The sequence below is a fragment of the Jaculus jaculus genome, chromosome 7 (assembly GCF_020740685.1).
Source record: "Jaculus jaculus isolate mJacJac1 chromosome 7, mJacJac1.mat.Y.cur, whole genome shotgun sequence".
NCBI lineage: Eukaryota > Metazoa > Chordata > Mammalia > Rodentia > Dipodidae > Jaculus > Jaculus jaculus.
In genome coordinates this window covers 1,105,819-1,132,586 of record NC_059108.1, presented here as the reverse complement: position 1 = coordinate 1,132,586, position 26,768 = coordinate 1,105,819, and the positions used below count along the sequence as shown (strand labels likewise).

Here is a 26,768-nt window from a genome sequence, read left to right as displayed (position 1 = left end):
AACAAAACAAAAAAACAAAAAAAACGGGGGGGGACACAAGAGAGCTACTTGTGTGATGTTTCAGTGCCTTCATTAAGTGAAGTGATTGTGCTGGAATTTGTTGTTCAAGGTTACCTTATTTAAATATATATCATTTATATATAATTTTATTATATAGTCTAATTTTATTATAAAAATCACACTAAATAAGCCTACAATTTTTTTATATGGTTCTTTCCTCCATGGAATATCCTGTAACCTTATTTGGCCTCACATGGTTTATAATAAAGTTTTGAGTTTTTCATATTTTTGGACTTTGATAACAAGCACTTTTAAGTTTTTCTTGAAAATAAGCCATACACACATAAAACTGTCTCATATGCTTTATATATTTACATTCATATTTTCAAAATATCTATAATCCACTGTCTTCCAGTAATAAGGCATTCTTGTGGTCCATAAATAATAGTGAATAAAGTCTTCCCCAAATTAACATAGATTAACATACATTATGAATTCTATTAATGGGTGTAATTATGGTGACAAAAGACCTTTTTTTTTGTAGTTTGGAAACAGGGTGTCACTCTAGCTCAGACCCATCTGGAACTCATTCTATAGTTCCAGTGTGGCCTCAAACTCACAGTGATTCTCCTATCTCATGCTTCCAAGTGCTAGGATTAAAGGCGTATGCCACCATGGCCAATGACAAAAGACCTTCTAATATTACACTGCAAGGGTTTCTAAAAAGGAATTAACTCATAAATTAGTTATGAACAAGTTAGCTTTTCCTATTTTCATATTGCACAATTATATAACAGTATATAAAAAATTAAAACCCTGGGAGAAAAGAAGTTCTCAAAATCTTTTATACTTATAGGTCTTCTCAAAAGTGTAAATATTCTTAGGGCAGAATATACAGTTCAGATGTAGGTCACTTGCACAGCAGATACAAGGCCTTATATTTTGTAACAAAAAAAAAATATAAATATCCTGTTGGGCAAAATTTGCACAGTGACTAAATGGCTACTTTTCTTACATTCATGGGGCTTTGCATCAACATGTATTTTCCTATCTGGCCAGTTAGCTCAGTTGGTAAGCATGTGGTGCTAATATGTATTTTCCTGTCATGTTAATAATGACCCTCAGGTAAGACCTCCCACAGATTTTTCTACAAACATGAAGTTCCTTGACTGTGTCTCTAAAGTTTAAATTGCAAATCCCAGAAAAAGGCATTTCTACCACATTCTTCACATTTGCAAGTCTCTTTCCAGTATGTATTTTGTGCTATCAATTCAGAACCACAGAAGTTTCCATAGTCCTTTCATTCACTTTCTCCAGTATGAATTGTTTGATCTGTATTACACTGAGTCTTATATTCAGTTTCTTTTATTGAATCTTCTCATGTTGAGTAAGATATGAACTCAATAAGGTCTTTCTACATTCCTTCTACTCAAGAGTTTCCTGCCATCATGAATTCACTGGTGCTGGCAAAGGTCTGTGTTGCAGGATTGAGCTTTCACAAGTTTCTCACTCACAGAATTTATGACCACCGGAAACATCTGATATTGGGTATGATTTGCACCAGGGAAATGGGCTTTTCCACATTCTTTATCTTAATTTCTCCAGTTCAAAATTTCTGAGACTGACTTAGGTTTGATTGGTAAATAAAATCTTTCCAACATTCCTTACATTTATAATGTTGTTCACTAGTGTGAATTCTCTCATGTTTAAAAGCATGTGATCACAGACTAAAGGCCTTTCTATATTCATTAAGCTTTTGGGCTGCTGATCAGTGTGGATTCTCTGATGTTTAATAAGATGTGACTGCTGAATGAAAGCCTTCCCACATTCACTGCATTCAAAGGGCCTTTCACCAGTATGAATTCTCTCATGTCGAGCAAGGTCTGAAGCAGAACCAAATGCCTTCCAACATTCCTGACATTTAAAGGGTCTTTCACCTGTATGTAGTCTCTGGTGTCGAGTAAGTTCTGAACAATATCTAAAAGCTTTTGGACAGTCTTTACATTGGAAACGTTTCTCCTTTACATGAATTCTTTTAAGATCCGTATCACCAGAATGCCAACTAGAATCTTTCCCACCCTCTTTATATTCATATGTCTTACCAGTCTGAACTGTCTGATACTGAACAGGTGCTGAATCATGAGGAAGGATATCCATACGTTCCTTGTCTTGCCAGAATTTCACGCCAGAATGAACTAAAGGATGCTGAGTATGTTCTAAGCCAGAACTAAAGGCATTTCCATATTCCTTCAGTTCATGTGATTTCTCAACAGTATGCATTTTCTGATGTTGAGTTAGATGTGCACCACGAGTGAAAGCTTTCCCACACTTCTTGCATACATATGGTTTTTCACCAGTATGAACTCTCTCATGTCGGCCAAGGTCTGATTTACAAATAAAGGCCTTACCACATTCCTTACACTCATAGGGCTTTTCACCAGTATGAATTCTCTGATGTCGAGTAAGGTCTGAGCCACAACTAAAGGCCTTCCCACACTCCTTACATTTGAAAGGTTTTTCCCCGGTATGAATTCTCTTAAGATCATTTACAATAGAACGTAAACTAAAAGCCTTGCCACACTCTTTACATTCAAATATTTTCTTACCAGTGTTAACTGTCTGATAATTAGTGAGTTCTGATTTAGGCAACAAGGTCTTCCCATTTTCCTTATCCTCAAAGAATTTTTCACCAATGAAAACTAACTGACGTTGAGTATGATCCAGGGTAAAATTAAAGGCATTTTTACATTCCTTACATTTACGTAATTTTTCACCAGTATGAATTTTCTTATGTTGAGTTAGCTGTGACCCACATGTAAAAGCTTTCCCACACTCCTTACATACATAAGGTTTTTCACCAGTGTGAATTCTCTGATGTTTAATAAGATGTGACTGCTGAATGAAAGCCTTCCGACATTCACTACATTTGTAGGGCTTTTCACCACTGTGAATTCTCTCATGTCGAGTAAGGTCTGACCCACAACTAAAGGCCTTTCCACATTCCCTACACTGATAAGGCTTTTCACCAGTATGAATTCGGTGATGTCGAGTAAGGTCTGAGCTGTAATTAAAGGTTTTCCCACATTCCTTACATTCATAAGATTTTTCACCAGTATGAATGCGCTTATGGATACTGAGTAGTGAATGAAATCTAAAGGCTTTCCCACATTCCTTACATTTAAAAGGCTTCTCCCCAGTGTGAATCCTCTTATGACCAGTAAGACTTGAACGAAAACTAAAAGTCTTCCCACATTCCTCACACTGATATGGTTTCTTACCAGTTTGAACTTTCTGATATTGAGTAGGTTGTGAATCAGAAGGAAAGGTCATTCCACATTTCTTATCTTCCCAGAACTTTTCATCAGTATGAATTAACAGATGTTGAGTGTGGTCTGGACCAAAACCAAAGGATATTCCATACTTAAATTCATTCAATTTCTCTCCTATATTAAGACTCGAATGTTGACTAAAAGCTGTGAGCTGGTTCAAAGTAGGCACTTCTTCATAGGTGAGTGTCATTTCCTTAAAACATTCCTCTTGATTTTCATGTTGGGTTTGAACTTGACCTTCACCTTCACTCTCATCCAGACAGGAACCTTCAAGGCTGCAGTTTGTACCAATTTCCATTATTTCCCATTGAGATAATTCTCTTGCAAATTTGTTATTTTTTGAAAGTAACTTCTTAGTCTGCCTCATGGAATGTATGTCTGAAAGATAAGAAGGTAAATATAGTTTTCCAGGTGCTCACAAATACAAATGCTGAAGAAAAGCATAAAGGAAATTGACTTTTTTGGGGAAAAAAAAATCTGGGATATAAATTTCAAGAAGCTAGTAAGATGGGGTGAGGTACCTAGAATGGAAGAAAAGATATAAAAACCAGAGACCAAGAAGCAAAAAGGGGATGACTGGATCATGTATAATAAAGTAACAAAATGTACTACCTAATCCTTTCTCTGCACAGACATGATTGCATAAGCTGCTTCCACAGTCAAAAACATATCCAAGCCGGGCATGGTGGCACACGCCTTTAATCCCAGCACTCGGGGGTCAGAGGTAGGAGGATCACTGTGAATTCGAGGCTACCCTGAGACTCCATAGTGAATCTCAGGTCAGCCTGGGCTAGAGTGAAACCCTTCCTCAAAAAAAAAAAAAAAAATCCAAAGGCAAACATAAGAGCAGGTGACAGTAGATATATCCCTTCCATTTTGTCTTTGCCTACTGCATTTCCTGTAAGTATATCCAAGTCACTTGTTAAATAATCCTGTTTTTTTTAATCATATAATCATCCTAAACTAGGTGTTTGTATAAACATGTTTGTATATTTCTGATGTTCAGAATGCACATCCACTCTACAGAATCACATTATGTTTCAAGTTTTCAAGAACTTTCTGAGCTCTTTTACCTGTCTATCTGAAGCTAAGGAAAGTACCTCAGAACATAGCTATAAATTTGTAAGTACTGGGAGAGATGGTTTAGTGTTTAAGGCACTTGCCTGTGAAGCCTAAGGACCCAGGTTTGACTCCCCAGAACCCACGTAAGCCAGACACACAGGTGACACATATGTACAAGGTCACACATACACATGCACATAAGGTGGTATACACATCTAGAGTTCAATTGCAGTGGCTAGAGGCCCTGGTGTGCCAATTCATATTCTCTCTCTCATAAAAAAATAATTTGCAAGTACTATATTTATTATTATTTTATTTATTTATTAATTATTAATTAATTAATTAATTATTAATTAAAGAGAGAGAGGAGAGAATGGGCATGCCAGGGCCTCTAGCCAATGCAAACAAACTCCATATGCATGTACCACATTGTGCGTCTGGCTTGTGTATGTACTGGGGAATCAAACCTGGGACCTTAGGTCTTGCAGGAAAGCATATAAACTGCTAAACCATCTCTCCATCCCTGCAAGCACTTTCTAAGGCAATATCTTAAATATTTTTTTGGTTTGGTCTTGGTTTTTGAGGCAGGGGTCTGACTCTAACCAATGCTGGCCTTGAATGAAATTGATAGATTTCCCTACCTCAGCTAACTGCTGAAATTATAGGTGTGAACTGCCATGTCTATCTTCTGAATATCTTATATACAGCTGAGCTAAAAAACATGAATGCATCAATCTAATATTTCAATCTAAGCTAAGAATTTAGTGATACAAGTACATCATATTTAAGTTAATGGTGATAATTGTGGGCTAAATTTCATACAGAAAAATAATCTGAGGGCTGGAGAGATGGCAAGTCTTTAGTGTCCCATTTGTCTTACTCATGATTCCATGAAAATGTCATGTAGTTGTACTATAAGTTTTTCTTAGGAACAGAGCTCATTGGTAACTAAATAACTCAGTGACTAAGCTGATAGGTTCAGTTCAAAGCCAAAGGACCCAGGTTTGATTCCCTAGTACCCACCCACATAAAGCCAGATGCACAAGGTGGTACATGTATCCTGAGTTTATATGCAGTGACTAGAGGCCCTGGCATACTCATTCATTCTCTCTCTCCCTACCTGCCTATCTCTCAAACAAATAGATAAAAATATTTAGGGCTGGAAACATGGCTTAGCAGTTAAAGCATATGCCTATGAAGCCTAAGGACCCCAGTTCGATTCTCCAGGTCCCATGTAAGCCAGATGCACAGATGCCCTCCCATTCTTTCCCTCTCTCTGTCTCTAATAAATAAATACAAATTTTTAAAAATATATATTTAAAATAAATATAAGAGCTGGGCATGGAGGTACACACCTTTAATCCCAGCGCTCAGGAGGCAGAGGTAGGAAGATTGCTGTGAGTTCAAGGCCACTTTGAGACTACATAGTGAATTCCAGGTTAGTATGGGCTAGAGTGAGACCTAACCTTGAGCCCCTCCAATAAATAAATATAAAAACAGACAGCAAGAAGTGAGAGGTATTTGATCTAAGTCATTTATAAAATAATGTGCACTGGAGAGAAAGAATGGCAGCTAGCATTATGTTACATGAAGGGCAAACAAGAATGTAGAATGGTCAACAGAGTGAAAAGTAGGAAAGGCTTTAACATCTGTCTTGTGCCTTTAGCAAAGGCTTTTGGCCGGCGGGAAAGATAGTCCATAATGTTTCAGCAGATGTAGTGCTGACTTATTAAGCAACTACAATGATGGCTGCCCCATGCCTGCTCAGTCCTCACTTACCTGGGCAAAAGTCTCTTGTCTCATCGCCTGAATCCATGTAGGTATCTTGTTCTTTTTCCAACACAGGGAACACATGTGGTTGATAAATGCAAAGACCTGCCCATGAGATAAAGTAGAGGAAATGACACATGGGTGAGGGTTACAAATTTGTATCTGGCGCCTTGTGTTAGGCAGCACAGTGCTCAGAACTAAGGACCTAATATGACAGCCATGCCCTCCAATAACCTCACCACCCACATTCCTGGGCATGATCGGGACCAGCAGTTTCAAGACTCCCCTGCCAGCCATCAGCTGGACCCCCTCCCTAGTTGGGACCTTATAAGGAGACCTCTACTCCCTCCCATCCTTGAAAGAGTTACTTTCTTCAGCCTGGGCCCTGGTTCCTGGCTATCACATCATCTTCCCCCACACGCCCCTTTAAAAGACCATCTTAGGTTCCGGATGTGATTTCTCTGGCCTCACATCTTAGGACCAATGAACCTCGCCCAAGAGCTGCACCAATAAACCTGAACTAGCTTTACTGATCTGGTCTGATCTGGGTCCTCGACTCAGTCAAGCCTTTCACCTTGGTTACTAAGAAAGAGAGACAATGACAGAATAGACAAGAGAAAAGCATAAAGTATTTCTGAAGAACATGGAGGTCCCCACTGATGAACACTGTTGCCTTTTAAAAACACCAGCCATTTTCCCAAAAGAAACACGGTCCAGAAATTCACGTGACATTGGAAAGATAAGCAAATAATTGACAACTAATAACACAGGAATTTCTAGGGCTGAATTCTTAGTCTTACCCACAGAGACCAGGTGGCTGTAGTTCTCTAACATCACATCTGTGTATAAATTCCTCTGTTCCACATTCAGATACTCCCACTCTTCTGGAGAAAAATCTACAGCCACATCTCTGAATGTCATTAGCTGTCAATAGACAAATCCAAGTGTTAATGATAAAATTTTAATGAACCACTTAATTGGAAGGGGAAAAAATAGAAAAGAACATAGTAGGGAGTAGGACCTGTAATGTGCATTCAGTCAAGTTAGGGCTGTGTGGTATAACGAGCTTCACTGGAGTTAGGGGTGTGTGGCATAAGGAGCATTCACTGGAGTTAGGGGTCTGTCCTATAACGTGCATTCACTGCAGCTAGAGGTCTGTGATATAATGAGCATTCACTGGAGTTAGGGGTGTGTGGTATAACAATCATTCACTGCAGTTAGGGGGTCTGTCCTATAATGTGCATTCACTGCAGTTAGGGGTCTGTGATATATGAGCATTCACTGGAGCTAGGGGTGTGTGGTATAACAAGCATTCACTGCAGTTAGGGGTCTGTCCTATAACGTGCATTCACTGCAGCTAGAGGTCTGTGATATAATGAGCATTCACTGGAGTTAGCGATCTACAGTATGGAAAGAAAGGATATGGAAATAAGCACAACTAATGCTGGCTGCCTACAGATTCTTAAAACCCCTACTGCTCAGTCACAACCTCTCTCTCCTCTCTCTTTTGTTTTTTCTAGGTAGGCTCTTGCTCTAGCCTACTTTATTTTTTAATATTGTACTTATTTTATTTGACAAACAATGAATGGGCCCACCTGTGCATCTAGCCACTGCAGACAAACTCCAGATGCAAGTACCACCTTGTGCATCTGATTTACTGGGGACTAGGAAATTTAACCTGGGTCCTTAGGCTTTGCACCAAGTGCCTTAATCACTAAGCCATCTCTCCAGCCCATGACATCTCTCAAAAATTTCACAAAGAGCTGGGCGTGGTGGCGCACGCCTTTAATCCCAGCACTCAGGAGGCAGAGGTAGGAGGATCACCATGAGTTTGAGGCCACGCTGAGACTACATAGTGAATTCCAGGTCAGCCTGGGCTAGAGTAAGACCCTACCTCAAAAAAACCAAAAGTAAAAAATAAAAATTTCACAAAGGAACATTAAGACACTCAGGTGGCCATCCAGGAAAGACATCGTGGGGGTTTTTGGTTGCCACTGCAGACAGGCTGCACCCACCTGAAGTTACTGACTTCTGATGTATCACATAAGTACATCTGGGCATTTTGTGGGCTGTTCATTTTTTGTTGTTTCTTTTTGTGCAACCACTTTTAATTGAATTTTCCATTAGTTTCAATCTAAAGAACTCCTTACGGATATATTCCCAAGCTGAATACTATTTTCTGAGCAGAATGTGTATGATCTCAAGGCTCTCTATAATCACCTGCCAATCAACAAATGTTTTGTAATGACCCTCAAATCTTGATTTGCTAGTAGGTAGGATCCAGCTCTCTGTGAACACAATGTCCCATCATAACCTATAACTTAAAAAGCATTCCAAAATACCACATTCTGAAATGAATACCAAATACCACTAAGTCTCATCTTGACTCATTTAAAGGCTCCATTTTGTGAAGTAAATTATTTTTCTTTTCTTTCTTTCTTTTTTTTCTCCCAAGGTAGGGTCTCACTGTAATCCAGGCTGACCTGGAATTCACTATGTACTCTCAGGGTGGCCTTGAACTCATGGTGATCCTCCTACCTCTGCCTCCTAAGTGCTGGGATTAAAAGCATGCGCCACCATGCCCAGCTGATTTTTCTTTTCTTTTGGTGTGTGCGTAGTGTATGAACACATGGTCTGGAACTCCTGATCATCCTGTCTCTACCTGTCTAGTACCAGGATTACAAGCATGTACCAGGCTAAATCATAAAGAGCATCTAGATAAGAAATGTTTCTTTTTCTCTCCTTCATTTCCTCCCCCCCTCCCATCCTTCCCCCCCCCTTTCTTTCTTTCTGGAATTCGGAGGCAGGGTCACTCTTGCCTAGGCTGGACTAGAACTCATGCTATAGCCCAGGCTGGCCTTAAACTCAAGGAAATCTTCCTTACTCAGCCTCCTGTGTGCTGGGATTAAAGATGTGTGCCACCATGCCCAGGTCTAACTTTTGTTTTCTGGTGTGTGTGTGCACATACACATGCATGGGTGTGTCAGGATTTCATGCCATTGCAAACAAGATGCTTGTACCGCTTTTTGCACCTGGTTTACATGAGTGGCTTGGAAACTGAGCCCAGGCCAGCAGGGTTTTCAAGCAAGCGCATTTAACCACTGAACTATCTTCCTAGCGCACTCTTTTTTTATGTATATGTGCATGTAGTGCATGCGTATCTGTGTGCACATATATGTGTCCCATGTACAATAATTCAGAGGCCAGAGGAAGACATCAGGTGTCCTCCTCTAACCCTGTATCTTATTTTTCTGACAAGTAGTTTCTCACTGAACGTGAAGCTCCCAGTTTTTCAGTTAGACTGGCTGAGCAGCAAGCCCCAGCACTCCTGCTGTCTCTGCTCCACCCAGCGCTCGGGTTCCAGGCAAGCTCGGCCATGCCCAGCTGTTCATGTGAGTGCTTTTGAGCACCTCAGGTCCTCATGCTTTCACAGCAAGTGCCCTTACCCTCTGAACCATCTCCCAGGCCCCTAACCATTCTTATAGTAGATCCCCTTGAACCACTCAGTTCTACCTTGCTAAGCTTTGGTTTAGAAATGAAACTCTAGCATTCTCTTTATAGAAAAGTATGCCTCCTCCTTTGATGCTCTGTCAGGAGATTATAGGGGCAGGACCTACCATATGCCATTGAGAAAGAGAAAAAGACTATCAGTTGGAGGAACAAGCGACATCTAGGAAAAGCACTGGACTATTTCATACCATTATTTCCCACCCATGTTAGCCAGATGCACAAGGGGGTGCATGTGTCTGGAGTTCGTCTGCAGTGGCTGGGAGCCCTGGTGTGCCCATTCTCTCTCTCCCTCTTTCTTGGTCAAATAAATTAATTAATTAAATATTTTAAAAGTATACTTAAAAAAAGAATGAGCAAAAGAGCAAGGGTGCACACGTGTGTGTATACCACACACATGCAAAAAATGATAAAAATACTAAGATGTTAATTAAGTGGTTTTTTGAGACAATGCCAACTCACACAGGCCATGATTCAAAATTCCACAAGGTGACCAATCTTCTTGATTTCTATCTTGACACAGCTGACCCCTGAGAAAACAGAACATATGGAAAGAATCATGAGCAGACAGGTTTCCTAAGAAGTTTCAAATAGACAAGTGAGAAGGCTATTTTCCTCCATGGAAGAAGGAAAGAGGAAATCTTGGTCCTATTCAAAGCAGACAGACTCAACTGAAATAGAATGGAGTCTCAATCCAATTATTTATGTCAAAATCATTTCTTAGTTTTTAAATTTTACTTTCTAGGAGCATGCAAGAGTGACCTGGCACGCCAGGGACATAGCCACTACATTTGAACTCCAGATGTGTGTGCCAACTTGTGTGCATGTGTCACCTCATATATCTGGCTTACCTCATATATCTGAGTTCTAGGGAGCAAGCCTGGGTCCTTAGGCTTCGCAGGCAAGTGCCTTAACCACTAAGCCATCTCTCCAGCCCCCAAATCATTTTTTTTTTTTTTTTTTGAAGTAGAGTCTCATTCTAGCTGAGACTAACCTAGAACTCACTCTGTAGCCCAGACTGGCCTCAAACTCACTGCCATCCTCCTACCTCAAACTTCTGAGTGCTGGGACTAAAGGTGTGTGTTACATGGCTGCTTCAAAAGCAATTTCATATTGTGAAAGTAAATGTGTTTTTATGACGATAAAAACAAAATCAAAATGAAATGTAAAATGTTAACAGTTAAGCCAGGTGTGTGGTACATACCTTTAGCCCCAGCATTTGGGAGGCTGAAGTAGGAGGATTCCCATGAGTTAGAGGCCAGACTGAGCTACTGAGTGACTTCCAGGTCAGTGTGTGCTACAGTGAGACCCTGCCTCAAAAACAAACAAAAATGTCAAGGTTAAAATGACAAGCTTTGGTAACAATGAGGAAAGTAAGTAAACCTTGTGTCTGGGTTTGATGTAGCCAAACTGACTAGTTATGAGAAAGAAAGACAAGGCTTTGGGAAAAACAACAAAGCCATCAAGTCTCCTCCCCCGAACAACATAGGCAAGACACTGCAGCCCTTCTGCGTATTGCTATATGCGATTACAACAGACTAAACTGTAAGAACAGCGTCTAAGAAAGCCTCCACCTATTCCAGGCAGGAGACACCTCAGACTGAGCCAGGGGTGAGGGTTAGACCACTCCAATGATCCTAGAAGCTAAGACACCAGGCCATTCATTCATGCATGTACGCTTTGTAAAGGGTCTGAATCCTCAAAGGACCAGAAGTCATTCTAATGTTACTCACATTGTGGTTTTGACACCATTTCCCTTTTGTGGAGATCATGGAAGGAAATAGTCTAAAGGGAAGATGTGGTCCACCATGATCTGAGACAGAAAAAGGATCACCTTACTTCATGAAGGTGCCACCCACCTCATAAATGTTAATCAAAACATTGTTAAAATCAGCCGGGCATGGGGCATGGTGGCGTATGCCTTTAATCCAAGCACTTGGAAGGTAGAGGTAAGAGGATTGCCTGCTGTGAGTTCAAGTCCAGTCTGACTCATGGCAATGCTCTCTGCCTAAGGCTGCCTGCTCCAGCCTCTTTGGGGTGCTCTCTGTCTAGAGCCACCTGCTCCAGACTCTCTTTGGGGTGCTCTCTGCCTGGGGCTGCCTGCTTCAGACTCTGTTTGAGGTGCTCTCTGCCTGGGGCCACCTGCTCCAGACTCTCTTTGGGGTGCTCTCTGCCTCAGGCTGCCTGCTCCAGACTCTCTTTGAGGGGTGCTCTCTGCCTGAGACCACCTGCTCCAGTCTCTCTTTGGGGTGCTCACTGCCTGAGGCTGCCTGCTTCAGACTCTCTTGGGATGCTCTCTGCTGAGCTTTGCTGCTATACTTTGCTAAATAAACCGCTGCTGAAATTACCTATGGCTTCTGACTAAATTCACTCCTTTAAGACAAGAACCAGCTGGGAGTGGTGGTGCACACCATTAATCCCACCACTCGGGAGGCAGAGGTAGGAGGATTGCCATGAGTTGAAGGCCACCCTGAGACTACATAGTGATTTTAAGGTTAGCTTGGGCTAGAGTGAAACCCTACCCAGAAAAGAAAAAAAGGCAAGAACCAACAGCTCTCTCTCTCCCAATATCTGCAAGATCTTCATTGGTCAGAATATGAGATAAGGCAATTCTGATTTTCCTGAAGTGTCCCCTACAGCTGTACAGAGCCTGGGTTATTTAACATAATCCTTGAGGTCACCTCAAGGAAAATGGAATACACCTATTTGAGAGCTCCCTGTATCTGCCCGAGGGTCCCTTGTGTATACGCAGAACAGTGCCTTCCACCTCCTCCATGCCCAACAAAATTTATGGCACCTGATAAGTCATATTCATACGGAACATCTAGGAAAGGCTACACCAGAACATTGAAGGATACAAATTCCTGTCCTGGACTTTCAGGTTGACAGAATTATTAACATGTGGACTTGTAACCAATCTTTTCAGTCTTTTTCTTTTTTTTTTTTTTTTTTTTTGGTTTTTCAAGGTAGGGTCTCACTCTAGCTCAGGTGGTCCTGGAATTCACTATGTCGTCTCAGGGTGGCCTCGCACTCCTGGCGATCCTCCTACCTCTGCCTCCCGAGTGCTGGGATTAAAGGCATGTGCCACCACGCCCGGCAATTTTTACAGTCTTAAAATACCACATGTTAACAGGAAGGTGGCACATTAACTTATTCAACCATTTTGGAAAATCTAACAATACCTGCTTCTACAGATTCATGTACTCTATGGCCCACTGACTCATCTTATGAAAGTATATACAAAAGAAACACATATGTATCAACACAGAATGACAAAGAAAAGAGGGAAGGGAAGGAGGAAGGGAGGGAAGAAAGAAAGGAAAGAAAAAGTCTACAGGCATACCATCCTGAACACACCCCACATCTAATCTTGGAATTTAAGCAGGTTTGTACTTGAAAGGGAGAAAAATACTTCATTAATCACAGAGGAGTTAAATACAACTCTCTCAATCCAAGAAAAAATTTAAGCACAAAACTACAAACTGATACAATAGATCTCAAAGAGAAAAAGAATCATAAAACATTAAAAGTTAAAAACAGGGCTGGAGAGATGGCTTAGCGGTTAAGCGCTTGCCTGTGAAGCCTAAGGACCCCGGTTTGAGGCTCGATTCTTCAGGACCCATGTTAGTCAGATGCACAAGGGGGCACATGTGTCTGGAGTTTGTTTGCAGTGGCTGGAAGCCCTGGCATGCCCATTCTCTTCCTCTCCCTCCCCCACCCCCACACACCTTTCTCTCTCTGTCACTCTCAAATAAATAAATAAAAATGAACAAAAAAAATTTAAGAAAGTTAAAAACAAAAAAAGGCTGGAGAGATGGCTTAGTTATTAAGGCATTTGCTTGCAAAGCCTAAGGACCCATGTTGGACTCTCCAGGTCCCATATAAGCCAGATGCATAAGGTGACGCAAGCATGCAAGGTCTCCCTATGCACAAGATGGCACATGTGGAGTTCAATTGCACCGGCTGGAGGCCCTGGTGTACCAATTCTTTCTCTCTCTCATAAAAAAATTTATTTTTAGGACTGGAGAGAAGGCTTAGTGGTTAAGTGCTTTCCTGTAAAGTCTAAGGACCCCAGTTCAAGGCTCGATTCCCTGGACCCATGTTAGCCAGATGCACAATGGGGCACATGCGTCTGGAGTTTGTTTGCCGTGGCTGGAGGCCCTGACACACCCATTTTCTCTCTCTGCCTCTTTCTCTCTCTCTGTCTGCCACTATCAAATAAATAAATAAAAATAAAATTTTTAAAAAATTAATTTAAAAGGATAAAAATAAACAGTAAGTGCATCAAAATTATATTGTTTATGTCTTTTACCTGTGTCCTTTCTGTAGGTTCTTGGTTTTTTTGCTTGTTTTCCCAAGGTAGGGTCTCATTCTAGCCCAGGCTGACCTGGAACTCACTCTATAATCCTATGCTGACCTCAACTCACAACAATCCTTCTACCTCTGCCTCCCAAACACTAGGATTAAAGGTGTGAGCTACCACACCCAGCCAGGTCCTTGTTTTTTTTTCAAGGTAGGGTCTTGCTCTAGCCCAGGCTAGCCTGGAATTCACTATGTAGTTTCAGAGTGGCCTCAAACTCATGGTGATCCTCCTACATCTGCCTCCCAAGTGCTGGGATTAAAAGCGTGCACCACTACGCCTGGCTCAGGTCCTTGTTTTTTCAAATTTTGAGCTCATGGCTTTCTTTGCAACAGTACTAACCTTGTTTTCATACTTGCTATTTTAGTTTACTCACATATAAGCCTGATTTACTTAATATTACCTGTTCTTGACCACTGCTCACAGTTCACTGTCAACAGTGCTCTGATGGGTTTATTTCCTTATTTAACTCCACCCAGAGCAGTTGCAGCTCCATTTCTCTTTTTACATTTTTAAATAGTTTATTTAATTTATTTATTTGAGAGAGAGAGAAAGAATACACACACACACATACACACACACACACAGAGAAAGAGATTGGATGTGCCAGGGCCTCTAGACCTGCAAACAAACTCCAGATGCATGTGCCACCTTGGTCATCTGGCTTATGTGGGTCCTGGGGAACCAAACTTGGGTTCTTTGGCTTTGCAGGCAAGTGCCTTAACTGCTAAGCCATCTTCCAGCCCACTTTGATTTATTTTTAATTTCTTAATTTATTTGAGAGAAAAAGAATGGGTGTACCAGGGCCTTCAGCTAATGCAAACAAACTCCAGACACACGTACCACCTTGTGCATCTGTCTTACATGGGTCCTGAGGAATTGAACCTGGGTCCTTTGGCTTTGCAGGCAAGCACCTTAGCCACTAAGACATTTCTCCAGCCCCCACTTTTATTTTATTTATTTATTTATTTGCAAGCAGAGAGAGAGAGAGAGAGAGAGGAGAGAGAGGGAAAGAATGGGTGTGATAAAGTCTCTTGCCACTGCAAACAAACTCCAAATGCATGTACCACTTTGTATATCTAGCTTTACATGGGTACCTGGGGAACTGAACCCCAGTGGTTAGGCTTTACAGTGAAGCATGTCAACTACTGAGCCATCTCTCCAGCCCAATATTTTTATTTTTGCATATGTGTACTATGTGTGGTGTATGTGTTGATGCTATGCCACATCTAGTGGCTTGAGGTAGCCCCAGGAAAACATCAGGTGTCCTTCTCCATCACTTGCCCACCTGTTTTTCCTTGCAAAGGAACATGTTCTTGAGTCCTGAGGTTGGTATTCAGGGGCCCCAGTGGTCCTCTGGTCTTTGCTCCCCAGAGCACTGGTGTTCAGTTGTTCATGGCCCTCCCTGCTGTACAGTGAGTTCTGGATGATTCACACTCAAGTGGTCTCAGGCCCCCTTAAGCCCTCATGCTTGAGCTGCAGGAAGCACACCTCACCACTGAGCCCTGTCTCCAAGCCATCCATTTATTCTTCTTGCTAGCATTTTTATAGAAACCATCGGAATATATTGTCTACACTGTCTCCTATTCCTCTTCCCCTCATTCTGTCATCCTCACTTCAACCCAGTTATCTTCCAACACAGAAACTGTTCTCCTTATTTGCTGTTAAACAAACAGGCATCTTTGTGAGGCAAACAACCATGGTCGCCTAGCCACTCTAACTCATTCTTTCTGCATTCAGAGTAAACATGCCTCAGAATACTGAACACATCCTCAAGAGTTCATGTCAGCCATCTTAAACTTCCTGACTACCTGCTATATGACCCTGAGCTAAGCATGCTGAACAAAGTGTCTCCTATCTTTCCTTCACGATCTCTGCTTATCGTGAGCATGCTCAAGAATTTTTCAAACCCCATGTGGTTTCCTGCATGCCCTTATACAGGCTCCCCATAAAGACATCCTCATGCTTTCTTCCTTTCACGAAAGCACTTCTGGGCTGCAGAGATGGCTTGGCTGTTAAAGGTGCTTGTTTGCAGGCCTGACCCCTTGAGTTATGTTCTCCAGTACCCACATAAAGCCAGGTGCCCGTGGCACAAGCATCTGGAGTTTGCTTGCAAGTGGCAGGAAGCCCTGGAGCTCCCATTCCTTCATTCATATTCTCTCTCTCTCTCTCTGCTTGCAAATAAATAAAAAGGAAAGCATGTGTTTTAAAAAATAATCCCAGCGCACACCTCATCTTCTGCAGAGAGTAAATATTTCTCTCCATTTTTTGTCTTCTAATTATGATTTTTGCCTTTTCACTCATCAAGATATGACTGCATATTTATTAACATATGAAAAAAAAAGATATGACTGCATTGCATTCAATTACACCTCTAGAAGTTACTGTAACTAAACGCAATGCTCACTGTGGCGACAAGGCTGCTGTTAGGATTACTTTTACACACATGGTCGTGTACATACAACCACAGTGATAATGGTCCACCACAGTACCCATGATTCAGGTAACCACTGTGTTCCAGAACACACACAGTCCCTTGCTTTCGGCACCTCAATCAGACAGGAACCCACCTGACATGCGCACGCACGCCCGCCTGCACACCGCACAGCCCACCATATACTGGAGACACCGCTCATTCCCTCGCCCCTGGACTCACCCGGCCGGCTCATCCCGACTCCGAGCCTGCAGCCTTAAGTGTTCTCACAACCGACCCCTTACATCACGGATTCAAGTCTGATGCTCCTTCCATCCAAAAGGGCTAAAGCGCTAACAGGAATTTGCCTTAGGTGTAGTGCACTCTGGGAATTGTAGTCCCAAGCTTGGAGACCTTTATCAAGCCGCGGCTGTAAACCGCCTGGCCCCCATACCCCTCACATCTGTGCACAAGAGCTTCAAGGTGCTCAAGCCACTTTTAGATTGTCTTGAGGCCTTCATTCTGCTCTTCGTCTAGTACTGCACTACACCACCTCCATCTTTGTACTGACAATAGCCACAGACACGGGATGGCTCCTGGGAAATGTAGTCCCGGGCTGGGAAGACCTAGAAACTGGCTTCAGAAAGACCATACAATTCTTTTCAGCTATATCTCGTGTCAAGGCCCATTAAAACTGTGTCAAGCTAGCGATGAGCTGGTACTGTCTGCCCTCTTAGTGCCATAGCACAGGGGTAGAATAGGGGTAAAGAGGTCTTGTCTGAATGGGTGCCAAGACCAAAGAAGAATCCATGAAAACTACCTAGAGCCTAAGTTTGGTATCCCTGTCATTCTCAAAACAAATATACCTTATTCTTGTCCTCCAGTTACCCTTAAAGTGTATTGCTTTAAGTTAATATTCATGGTTACATTATAATTTTTTAAGTAATATGCTTTATTGCTAAAGTAAGTGCCACCTCTTTTCATTTGCAGCCTTTCTATGTGAACATCAGAGATTTATAATTAAACTTTTTGAAAGGAGCCATTTTAATTATTTGTTTTTTCTTTTTTAATGAATTAATTATTTATTTATTTGAAAAAGAAAGAGGCGGAGAGAGAGAGATTGAGAATGGGTGTGCCCAAGTGCTTGGGTTAAAGGTGTGAGCCACCATGCGGGGCTGAAAGGAGCGATTTCTTTCCAGAATTTTCAGACTCATCAAGTAATTAAAAGGTTTCCTTTGCCTTAATCTAAAAAAAATTATTTATTTATTTGAGACAGAGAGAATGAGAGATAGAAAGAATGGGCACGTCAGGGCTTCCAGCCACTGTAAACAAACTCCAGATGCAAGCGCCACCACCTTGTGCATCTGGCTTACATGGGTCTTGGGGAATTGAACATGGGTCCTTTGGCTTTGCAGGCAAGTGTCTTAACTGCTAAGCCATCCTGCCAGCCCTGCCTTAACTGTCTTATTGTGAAATAGAAGGTACTTGGATAAAAGTGCATAAAATGTTTAAGTTTAGTAGAGATATTCACAGGCAGAGTAATTTGTTGGTATTTCAAGAAGAAATGACCTGGGTGGGATTATTTTTGGTTCCTGTCCCTGGCTGACTAGGAGTGTCATCTTTGCAGTATTAATTTCTTGAATTTTCAGTTGTTTTCTTGCTTTTTAAATTTCTTAAATTTATTTGTAAGAGGAAGAGGAAGAGAGAGAGAGTGAAAGAAACAGAATGGTTATTCCAGGGCCTATTGCCAACCCCAGATACATGTGTCGTGTTATACTCCTGGCTTTATGTGGGTACTAGAGAATCAAACCCCAGACAGCAGGTTTTGTAAGCAAGCACGTTCTGCTGCTAAGCCATCTCCCTAAACCCATCTTGCAAATTTTCAACTCTTAATTTCTCTTTCTTTAAGACAGTATCTCATGTATCCCAGGTTAGCCTCAAACTTGCTATGTAGCTGAGATGACCTTGACTTTCTGGTCCTCCTGCCTCCATATCCCCAGTGCTGACATTACAGGCATGTGCTACCATTCCCAATTTATTCAGTGCTGGGGATCAAACCCAAGGTTCTGTGCATGCTAAGTAAGCACTCTACCAACTTAGCTACATCCTCGGCCTTTAATCTTATTTTTAAATTTAGTTGTATGAATATTCTGTCTTGTTTAGTTGTCAAACTGACTAGTTTACCTCAAAACCCCACATGAAAGGCCTTAAAGAAGGAAAAGTCTACCTATCTATATATAAAAATTATTTTCTAGTGGCACACACCTTTAATCCCAGCACTTGGGAGGCATAGGTAGGAGGATTGTCATGAATTTGAGGCCACCCGAGACTACATAGTGAATTCCAGGTCAGCCCAGGCTAGAGTGAGACCCTACCTCGAAAAACCAAAATAATAATAATAGTAAGTATTTTCTTCAGTTACTACTCTATCAGGGTGTGTGGATCAATCATAGACCTCCCAAGCCTTGAATGCTCACAGTAAAATAATAGAGCAAAATAAACAAAGAGAAAGGGCACACTGGGCAAAGTATAGGGACAAGATGCACAGTCCCAGGTCCCTTTCCCAGTGAAGTAATATGGGGCATTAATTTATCCAAGAGTCACTTATGACAACACATATGAGATTCTGAAATTACGTATGTTCATTAGACATTCCCAGATCAGGGTATTCATTGACGGCTAGTCACATAGGCAGCCCTACCTGATGCACACCACAATTTCATATTCCTCCTCCCAATCAAAAAAGCAAGTGTTTCACATAAAGCATATTGTTTGCACAAATAGCTTAGGCACAGTGAACCTCTCTTATCTGTTAGGATAGGGAAAGCTTTCTGTGAAGTACTGTCTTAAACAAGATGTCTAGTTTTCGACAACAAATTACAAGGTATACAAAAAGAAAAAATGTTAAGACACAAAATCAACACAGCTGGACTCAGATAAAATAAGACAGTGTGAAAGAGTGAAGTCCTGGAAGAATGCCAACCTACATAGGCTATGGAAAAACAGGAATATGGTCCTCAAGAATCTGCTTAAATACAAGAGGGCATGAAAGTCCTTGACTAAATAGGCAAGACCAAGGGTTCCAAAAAGGGCTGGGGGAGGGGGAGCCACAAACTTAAGGGTTGGACCAATAAGGAAATCCTGAAACCATTCAAAGGTGCCCTCGCTGAGCCTCTGTTTTATGTATGTATGGTTCTTCATCTACTTTGATAAAACTTCCTTCACCTACCTATGCACCCACTAGCCGCTTTTTTTTCCAACTAGGAGACTTTGCTCAGTTTGGTGAAATAATAACCTCTCTACTGAGAGGACAATACAAGACTTGAATTGCAATTCAAGTACCATCTGACAAACTAGGCACATGTGGTAGGAGGATCAGAAGTTTAAGGCTAGCCTGAGCTGTATGAGATCCTGTCTTAAAACAAGAAAACACAAACAAAAAAGGCACCATCTCGGGCTGGAGAGATGGCTTAGCAGTTAAGCGCTTGCCTGTGAAGCCTAAGGACCCCGGTTCGAGGCTCGATTCCCCAGGACCCACGTTAGCCAGATGCACAAGGGTCGCATGTGTCTGGAATTCGTCTGCAGTGGCTGGAGGCCCTGGCGTACCCATTCTCTCTCTCTCTCTGCCTCTTTCTCTGTCTGTTGCTCTCAAATAAATAAATAAAAATAAACCAAAAAAATTAAAAAAAAAAAAAAGGCACCATCTCACGACTGATCCTGAGCCTGGGTCTTTGATGTTACCATATAAAAAAGAAAATAAGGCCGGGTGTGGTGGTGCACACTTTTAATCCCAGCACTTGGGATGCAGAGGTAGGAGGATTGCTGTGAATTCAAGGCCACCCTGGGACTACATAGTGAATTCCAGGTCAGCGTGGGCTAGAGCGAGACCCTACCTTGGAAAACAAACAAACAAACAAACAAAACAAAAACAAAAAAGAGAGAGAGAGAGAATAATTGTCATTTCAAATACAACCACCAAGCAAAGGATTTGACAGTATCTGAAGCCTGCATCTCAAAACTGAATGTACAAGCTGGAGAGAAGGATCAGCAGTTAAGGCACTTGACTGCAAAGCCTAATGACCTGAGTTTGATTCCCCATGACCCACATAAAGCCAGAATGCATAAAGTGGCACATGCACCTGGAGTTTATTTGTAGTGGCTAGACACCCTGGAGCACTCATTCTCTCTCTCTCTGTCTCTCTCTCCCTCTGTCTTTCTCTGCTTGCAAATAAATAAATAAATAATTTTTTAAAAATTGGATCTACACTGGTGAAGAAGTTCAGTAAGAGAACACATGACTAGCATGTAAAAGGTCCTGGGTTAAGATCATAAGCATCACCAAGAAAAGAAGAAGAAAGTGGGGCTGGAGGGATGGCTTAGCAGTTAAGGCATTTGCCTGCAGAGCCAAAGTACCCAGATTCGATTCCCTAGGACCCACGTTAACCAGATGCACAAGGGGGCACACATGTCGGGAGTTCATTTGCAGTGGCTGGAGGCCCTGGCACGCCCATTCTCTCTCTCCCCCTCTTTCTTTGTCAAATAAATAAATAAATAAAATATTTTAAAAAGAAAAGAAGAAGAAAGTGAATCTGATATGGGATATAAAGATCCTAAATATTTCATAAGAGAAAAAAGATAGCACTGTACTTTCTACTCTTGTTTTGTGTGTGTGTGTGTGTATGTGTGCTTTCTAAATCTGTATTATTCAAATATACATTAACTGTGGCTGTCCTCCTCTAGGTCTCCAACATTATTTTCCTGTACAGCTTCCTTTAACTATGCTAGCTGAATTAAAACACACACACACACACACACACATTTAGAACAGGGTGTGGTGGCTCATACCTGTAATTCCAGCCCTGGGGAGGCTGACCCTAGCAAGACCATGTCTCAAAAGAAAAGCAAAGACAGTGAGAGGCTGGAAGAATGGCTTGGCAGTTAAGGCACTTGCCTGCAAAGCCAAAGGACCCAGGTTTGATTCCCCAGGACCCATGTAAGCCAGATGCACAGGGTGTTGCATGAGTCTGGAGTTCATTTACAGCAGCTGGAGGCCCTGGTGCGCCCACTCTCCCTCTCTCCCTCTCCCTTTCAACTAAATAAATAAAAATATTTTTTTAAAAAATCAGAAAAGCAGGGGCAGTAAAGCAGAAGGGGACTAGTTGAGAATAAGTGCACCAGCAGGAGTGGGGGACAAGATAGGGTAATGAAGGATGAATGTGATCAAAATACGTTATATAAACGTATGAAATTATAAAAACAAAACAATAACAACAAAAACTTGGGGAGTCCCTCTCTCTTGCCTTCTCTCGTTTAAATAAACTTAACAACAGCAACACAAAAAGGGAGATGGTGGCCAGTATGTTTCCCCCACCATTGCTTCCTCAAGAGAAAAGCAAATGTCTGTGGGGAGGATCCTGGATATAAGCCAGAACAAGCACTCAAGCACTCTCACAGCAAAACGCACCCTGTTTAAAAAGTCATACGGATTTTTAATTAACTAGAACAAATACCTAGTGGTACAAATAAAAATGCTAATTTGTTATTATCAGCTGCACCCTTCACCCCTTAACGCAGACGCTTCTGGGAAGACACACACTTATACCTCATAATTTGAAGAAGAAATGAAACTGGGGAGAGCTGAGATTGCTCAGCCACCCGCTCAATGATCCGGTCAGTCCCACACTCCCATCATATAACACACGCGTACACACACGCGCGCGCACACACACCTTCTTTCGCGCCTTACCTGCAGGGCTAGGTTAGCGGCCTCCTGTCCCGCGGCGGGCGGGCTGGGTCTCGAACGCTCCGGTCCCGGGTCCACACTCGCAGGTGAAGCCGAATTCGGTGCGGTCAGGTCGGGAAGACCGCAGAGGACCGTTTCCGCTGAGGATTGGATCACTCTTCAGCGTCCTCCGGCCGCGCCCATCCTGTCGCCGGCGAGGTCTTGGACTACATTTCCCAGGATAACAAGCGGTTCTCCGGTACGTCGCCAGGTGAGTGGCAGCAGCCTGGACGCCGCCACCCCCGAGATTGGGCCGAGTCAAAGAACGCTAACACCAGACTAGTTAAAAGGGAAGGAAGACTTCGTTTAAGAATGTTGCAGTACAAGGGGGGCGCACGCGTCTGGACCTTGTTTGCAGTGGCTGGAGGCCCTGGCGTGCCCATCCTCTCTGTCTTCCTCTGTCTTTCTCCCTGTGTCTGTCACTCTCAAATAAATAAATAAAAAATGAACAAAAAATATTAAAAAAAAAAAAAGAATGTTGCAGTAAAGCCGGCATGTTGCCTCACATCTGTAATCCTAGCACTTGGGAGAAGGCAAGAGGAAGAAGGCCAGCCTGGCTACATAGTAAATTCTATGCCAGTCGGCCGGCGGCGTTCAACCTAGGTTCAAATCCCCAGTCCCCACGTAAAGCCAGATGTACAAAGTGGCGCGGTCATCTGGAATATGTTTGCAGCAGCGAGTCCCTGTTGCGCCCATTCTCTCTCCCTCTTTTTCACCTTGCAAATTAATAAATAAAATATTTTTTAAAGCATTGCAATAGTCAATTTAGCATACAATAGTTGTTGGGAATTATAGCCAACCGTCAGGGCGAGGAGTCACGGATGGTAAAGCACTAGGAGGAAATTAAGAAACAAGGGTGAGAAGGGGATTCGTGTGTATCTGGATCGGCAGGACTCTCCTACAGGGCTCAAGTCACACAGAAGGTCCGGTCAAAATAAATAGAACAGGGCTGGAGGGATGACTTAGAGGTTAAGGCGCTTGCCTGCAAAGCCAAAGGACCCAAGTTCAATTGTCCAGGACCCGCGTTAGCCAGATGCACAAGGGGGCGCACGCATCTGGAGTTCGTTTGCAGAGGCCAGAGACCCTGGCATGCCCATTCTCTTTCTCACACACACATGTACACACACTCTAATAAGTAAATTAAAAAAAAAAAAAAATCAGCCGGACGTGGTGTCACACACCTTTAATTCCAGCACTCGAGAGGTAGAGGTAGTAGGATCACCAAGAGTTCGAGGCCACCCTGAGACTACATAGTGAATTCCAGGTCAGCCTGAGGTAGAGTGAGGCTCTACCTCCAAGAAACAAAACAAAAAAATATATATATATATCTTTTTAAAAATAAATTGAATTAAATAAAAATAATTTTAAAAATAAATTTTAAAAGCTTTGCTCAAAGGCTTGTGCAAGGAGTCCTGACCACCCGGGCTTGCAGAGCGCTGGGATAAAAAAGAAACAGAAAGCACTATGGCTTGTGGGCCTCAAGCAACCCCATCGCTACCTGGACTACATTTCCCAGAGGCCTCTGGGCGCTCTGATGGAGCGGGGCAAGCAGCCTCTGGGCTGACAGAGGACCTACGTGTACTCTGAATGCGTCGGTGTGCCCAGGGTTTGGATCCGGCTTGTGTGGGGATGAGCGGACACAGGGAAGCTGTGTGTGTGTGTGTGTGTGTGTGTGTGTGTGTGTGTGTGTGTGTGTGTGTGTGTGTGTCTGTCCGTCCGTCCCTCCAGGGTTTGGATCCGGCTTGTGTGGGGATGAGGGGACACAGGGGGAAGCTGTGTGTGTGTGTGTGTGTGTGTGTCTGTCTGTCTGTCTGTCTGTCTGTCCGTCCGTCCGTCCCTCCAGGGTTTGGATCCGGCTTGTGTGGGGATGAGCGGACACAGGGAAGCTCTGTGTGTGTGTGTGTCTGTCTGTCTGTCTGTCTGTCTGTCCGTCCAGGGTTTGGATCTGGTTTGTGTGGGGATGAGCGGACACTGGGAAAGTATGTGTGTGTGTGTGTGTGCGCGCACGCGCGCCGACTGGATTTAAGATGACGACGCATACATTTTGTGTGTGTGTGTAAATGGGAGTTTGCTTGTGTGGCTGGTTGTGCCACAACATTTACACACGCGAGACCCCTTGAGTGTGCCCCTTATTATGTTTTTGGGACCAATTGCCAAACTGTGTGGGGTGCCTTAACTGAGCTTTGTGGCTGCTGCCCCGTGCGTTTCTGTTATTGGTGTGGTGTGCATGGGAATTTACTGTAGGCCACTGGGTCTCCAAGGTGTGCGACATACCTATAGACTCTGCTGTGTGACTGGATCTAAATCCTGGTGTGTATCAAAATCCTGTGTGCGTGTGCAGTGCATTGCATTGTTTGGGGCACCTGTAGCATTTGTGTTTCCTTGGTGTGCATGGGAATATTTTGCTGAATGGCCTCTCACCTAGAGACAGAATCCATCCAGAACTGCAGTGACCCTACCTTTTGTTGATGCCTGGGTTGAGTAGGATGCCCTCCACTTGTCTGACATCCTTCTGAATGTGATGGGCTGTCAGGGATGAACCAGTGACTCTGAACCAGCACCTGGAAGAGCCTGGTGTTCCCGGACCCTTTCTCCCGTTTCCAACTCTGCTCTGCTTGGATAGAGTTCAGAGTAGCAATTTGAAACCAGGCGAGGTAGCACATGGCTTTAATCCCACCACTCGGGAAGCAGAGGTAGGAAGATTGCAGTGAGGTCAGGACCACCCTGAGATTGGAGTAGGTGAAACCCTACTTCAAAAAAAAAAAAAAAAAAAAAGAACCAATACAAGGTTTAACAAACAGGGCACACATCAAAGTCTGTAGTTCCAAGTCTGGCAATTTTAGCCAGTGACAGTTCTCCAAGTCAATTTTAACCAGTGATGAGTCTCTGGAATTCCAATTCTGCCCTTACAGCTCTGTTGCTCATAGCCCCAGGTATATTCCTTTCAGTGTGGGAAGCTCTCCTTGGCAGCTATCCCATAGTCCTGGTATCTCCACTGGTCTCCATTACAACCCAAGGTTCAGCCTCATAGTTGCATCAGGCCTCCACGCAGGTAATCCATCAAGCCTGCTTCATACTGCCTATGGCTATTTTCAAAAAACACCACCATGTTGCAAATTCAATGACCCTCTCCTGAATTTACCATAATATCAGGTAGGCTACCAACTTGTTAATCCAGGGGGGAATAAAGCAGACTTTGAAGAACAGACCACACCTTCAGCATTCAGAACCCTTCAAGAGTCTGCATTCTTCCTGCTATCCCAATGCAGATCAGCTGGCCCAATCTCAATGGTTGTAATCTCTCAAACAATTGTAGCTGAATAGGCAGCAATTTTGGCCCAAAGATTTCATTTCCTTCTATACCATATTCTTCTATTCACACAAGTCCATTTCTACACAATGCAATCCTGCCCAAGTTCTCAGGACACGACCACAACAGCAAGCCTCTCACACAAAGTGCTTCTAGCCCAGCCCATGCAAAGCTCTTTCTTCCCCTTATAAGCCAAACCTCACAGTCCATAATTCTTACTGCATTCAGGTCTTTCAGCTCTGACCAGAATAGTCCATCTAGTTGTACTTATACCACTGCAAGACATCTCTTAGTCCAAGGGTTCAAGTCCTTCCATATTCCTCCCTCCAGTCAGTCCTCAAAGGCCAAAAGCCACATGATCAGGTTTCTAGTAGCAACAACCCCACTTCAGGTACCAATTTTACTATTTCAGTTAATTTCTTAATGCTGGCAAAAAGCACCTGACCAAAAACATCTTGTGGGAGGAAAGGGTCTATTTTGGCTTTCAGAGTTGAGGGGAAGCTCCATAATGGCACGTGAAATGATGGCATGAGCAGAGGGTGCACATCACCTTCTGGCCCAAATCAGGTGGTCAACAGCAATGGGAGAGTGTGGCAAGGGGAAGCTGGCTATAACACCCATGAGCCTGCCTCCAACAATACACTGCCTCCAGAAGGCTCTAACTCCTAAATTGCCACCTGCTTGGGATCTAGCATTCAGAACACCTACGTTTATGGGGGACAACTGAATAAAACCACCACAGATGGGATATATATTGCTACAAAATTTCTTCTTAAATACTAGCTGTATGGGATACAGACTCTCATGTATCCCATGCTGGTTTTAAAAAGCTATAGGGCTGGAGAGATGGCTTAGCAGTTAAGGCATGTGTCTACAAAGTCAAAGGACCTCGGTTTGATTCTCCAGGACCCATGTAAGCCAGATACACAAGGTGACACATGCATCTGGCATTCATTCACAGTGCCTGGAGGCCCTGGTACACCCACTCTGTGTGTGTGTGTGTGTGTGTGTGTGTGTGTGTGTGTGTGTGTGTGCCTCTTTCCTTCACTCAAATAAATATTTTTTTTAAAAAAGCTATGTAGCCAAGCATGACCTTGAACTTGTTTCTTCTACCTCTGTATCCTGAATGTTGGGTTTTCAGGTATATACCACCATGCTCCATTTTATGGTGGTGATCAGAGTCAGGGCTGTGGGCATACTAGCGTAACACTTTACCAACTAAGCAACATCCCCAG

The 26,768-nt window shown here is 42.9% G+C and overlaps 1 protein-coding gene across 3 annotated transcripts; it reads right to left on the bottom strand.

Moving 5' to 3' along the window:
* Positions 1–346: 346 nt before the first annotated feature.
* On the bottom strand, positions 347–22,488 carry LOC123462190 (zinc finger protein 790-like). Of its 3 annotated transcripts, none has more exons than XM_045154907.1 (5): positions 22,188–22,488; positions 10,131–10,198; positions 6,962–7,085; positions 6,171–6,266; positions 347–3,707 (listed from the first exon to the last, which is right to left on the bottom strand). In XM_045154907.1, the coding sequence occupies exons 2-5, from the start codon at positions 10,137–10,139 to the stop codon at positions 1,627–1,629; spliced, it is 2,310 nt and encodes a 769-aa protein (XP_045010842.1). In that variant the 5' UTR covers positions 10,140–10,198; positions 22,188–22,488; the 3' UTR covers positions 347–1,626. The 3 variants fall into 3 exon arrangements, with proteins under 3 accessions (XP_045010842.1, XP_045010843.1, XP_045010844.1); XM_045154908.1 differs by lacking the exon at positions 22,188–22,488 and adding an exon at positions 16,685–17,003; XM_045154909.1 differs by lacking the exon at positions 10,131–10,198.
* Positions 22,489–26,768: the final 4,280 nt, after the last annotated feature.

Excerpts from the sequence above, each read along its gene's own strand:
- LOC123462190 (XM_045154907.1), bottom strand. Across the intron at positions 6,267-6,961 it reads CAGCCACCTGGTCTCTGTGG|GTCTTTGCATTTATCAACCA; the intron begins GTAAGACTAAGA and ends TCTCATGGGCAG. Across the intron at positions 3,708-6,170 it reads GACAAGAGACTTTTGCCCAG|ACATACATTCCATGAGGCAG; the intron begins GTAAGTGAGGAC and ends CTTATCTTTCAG.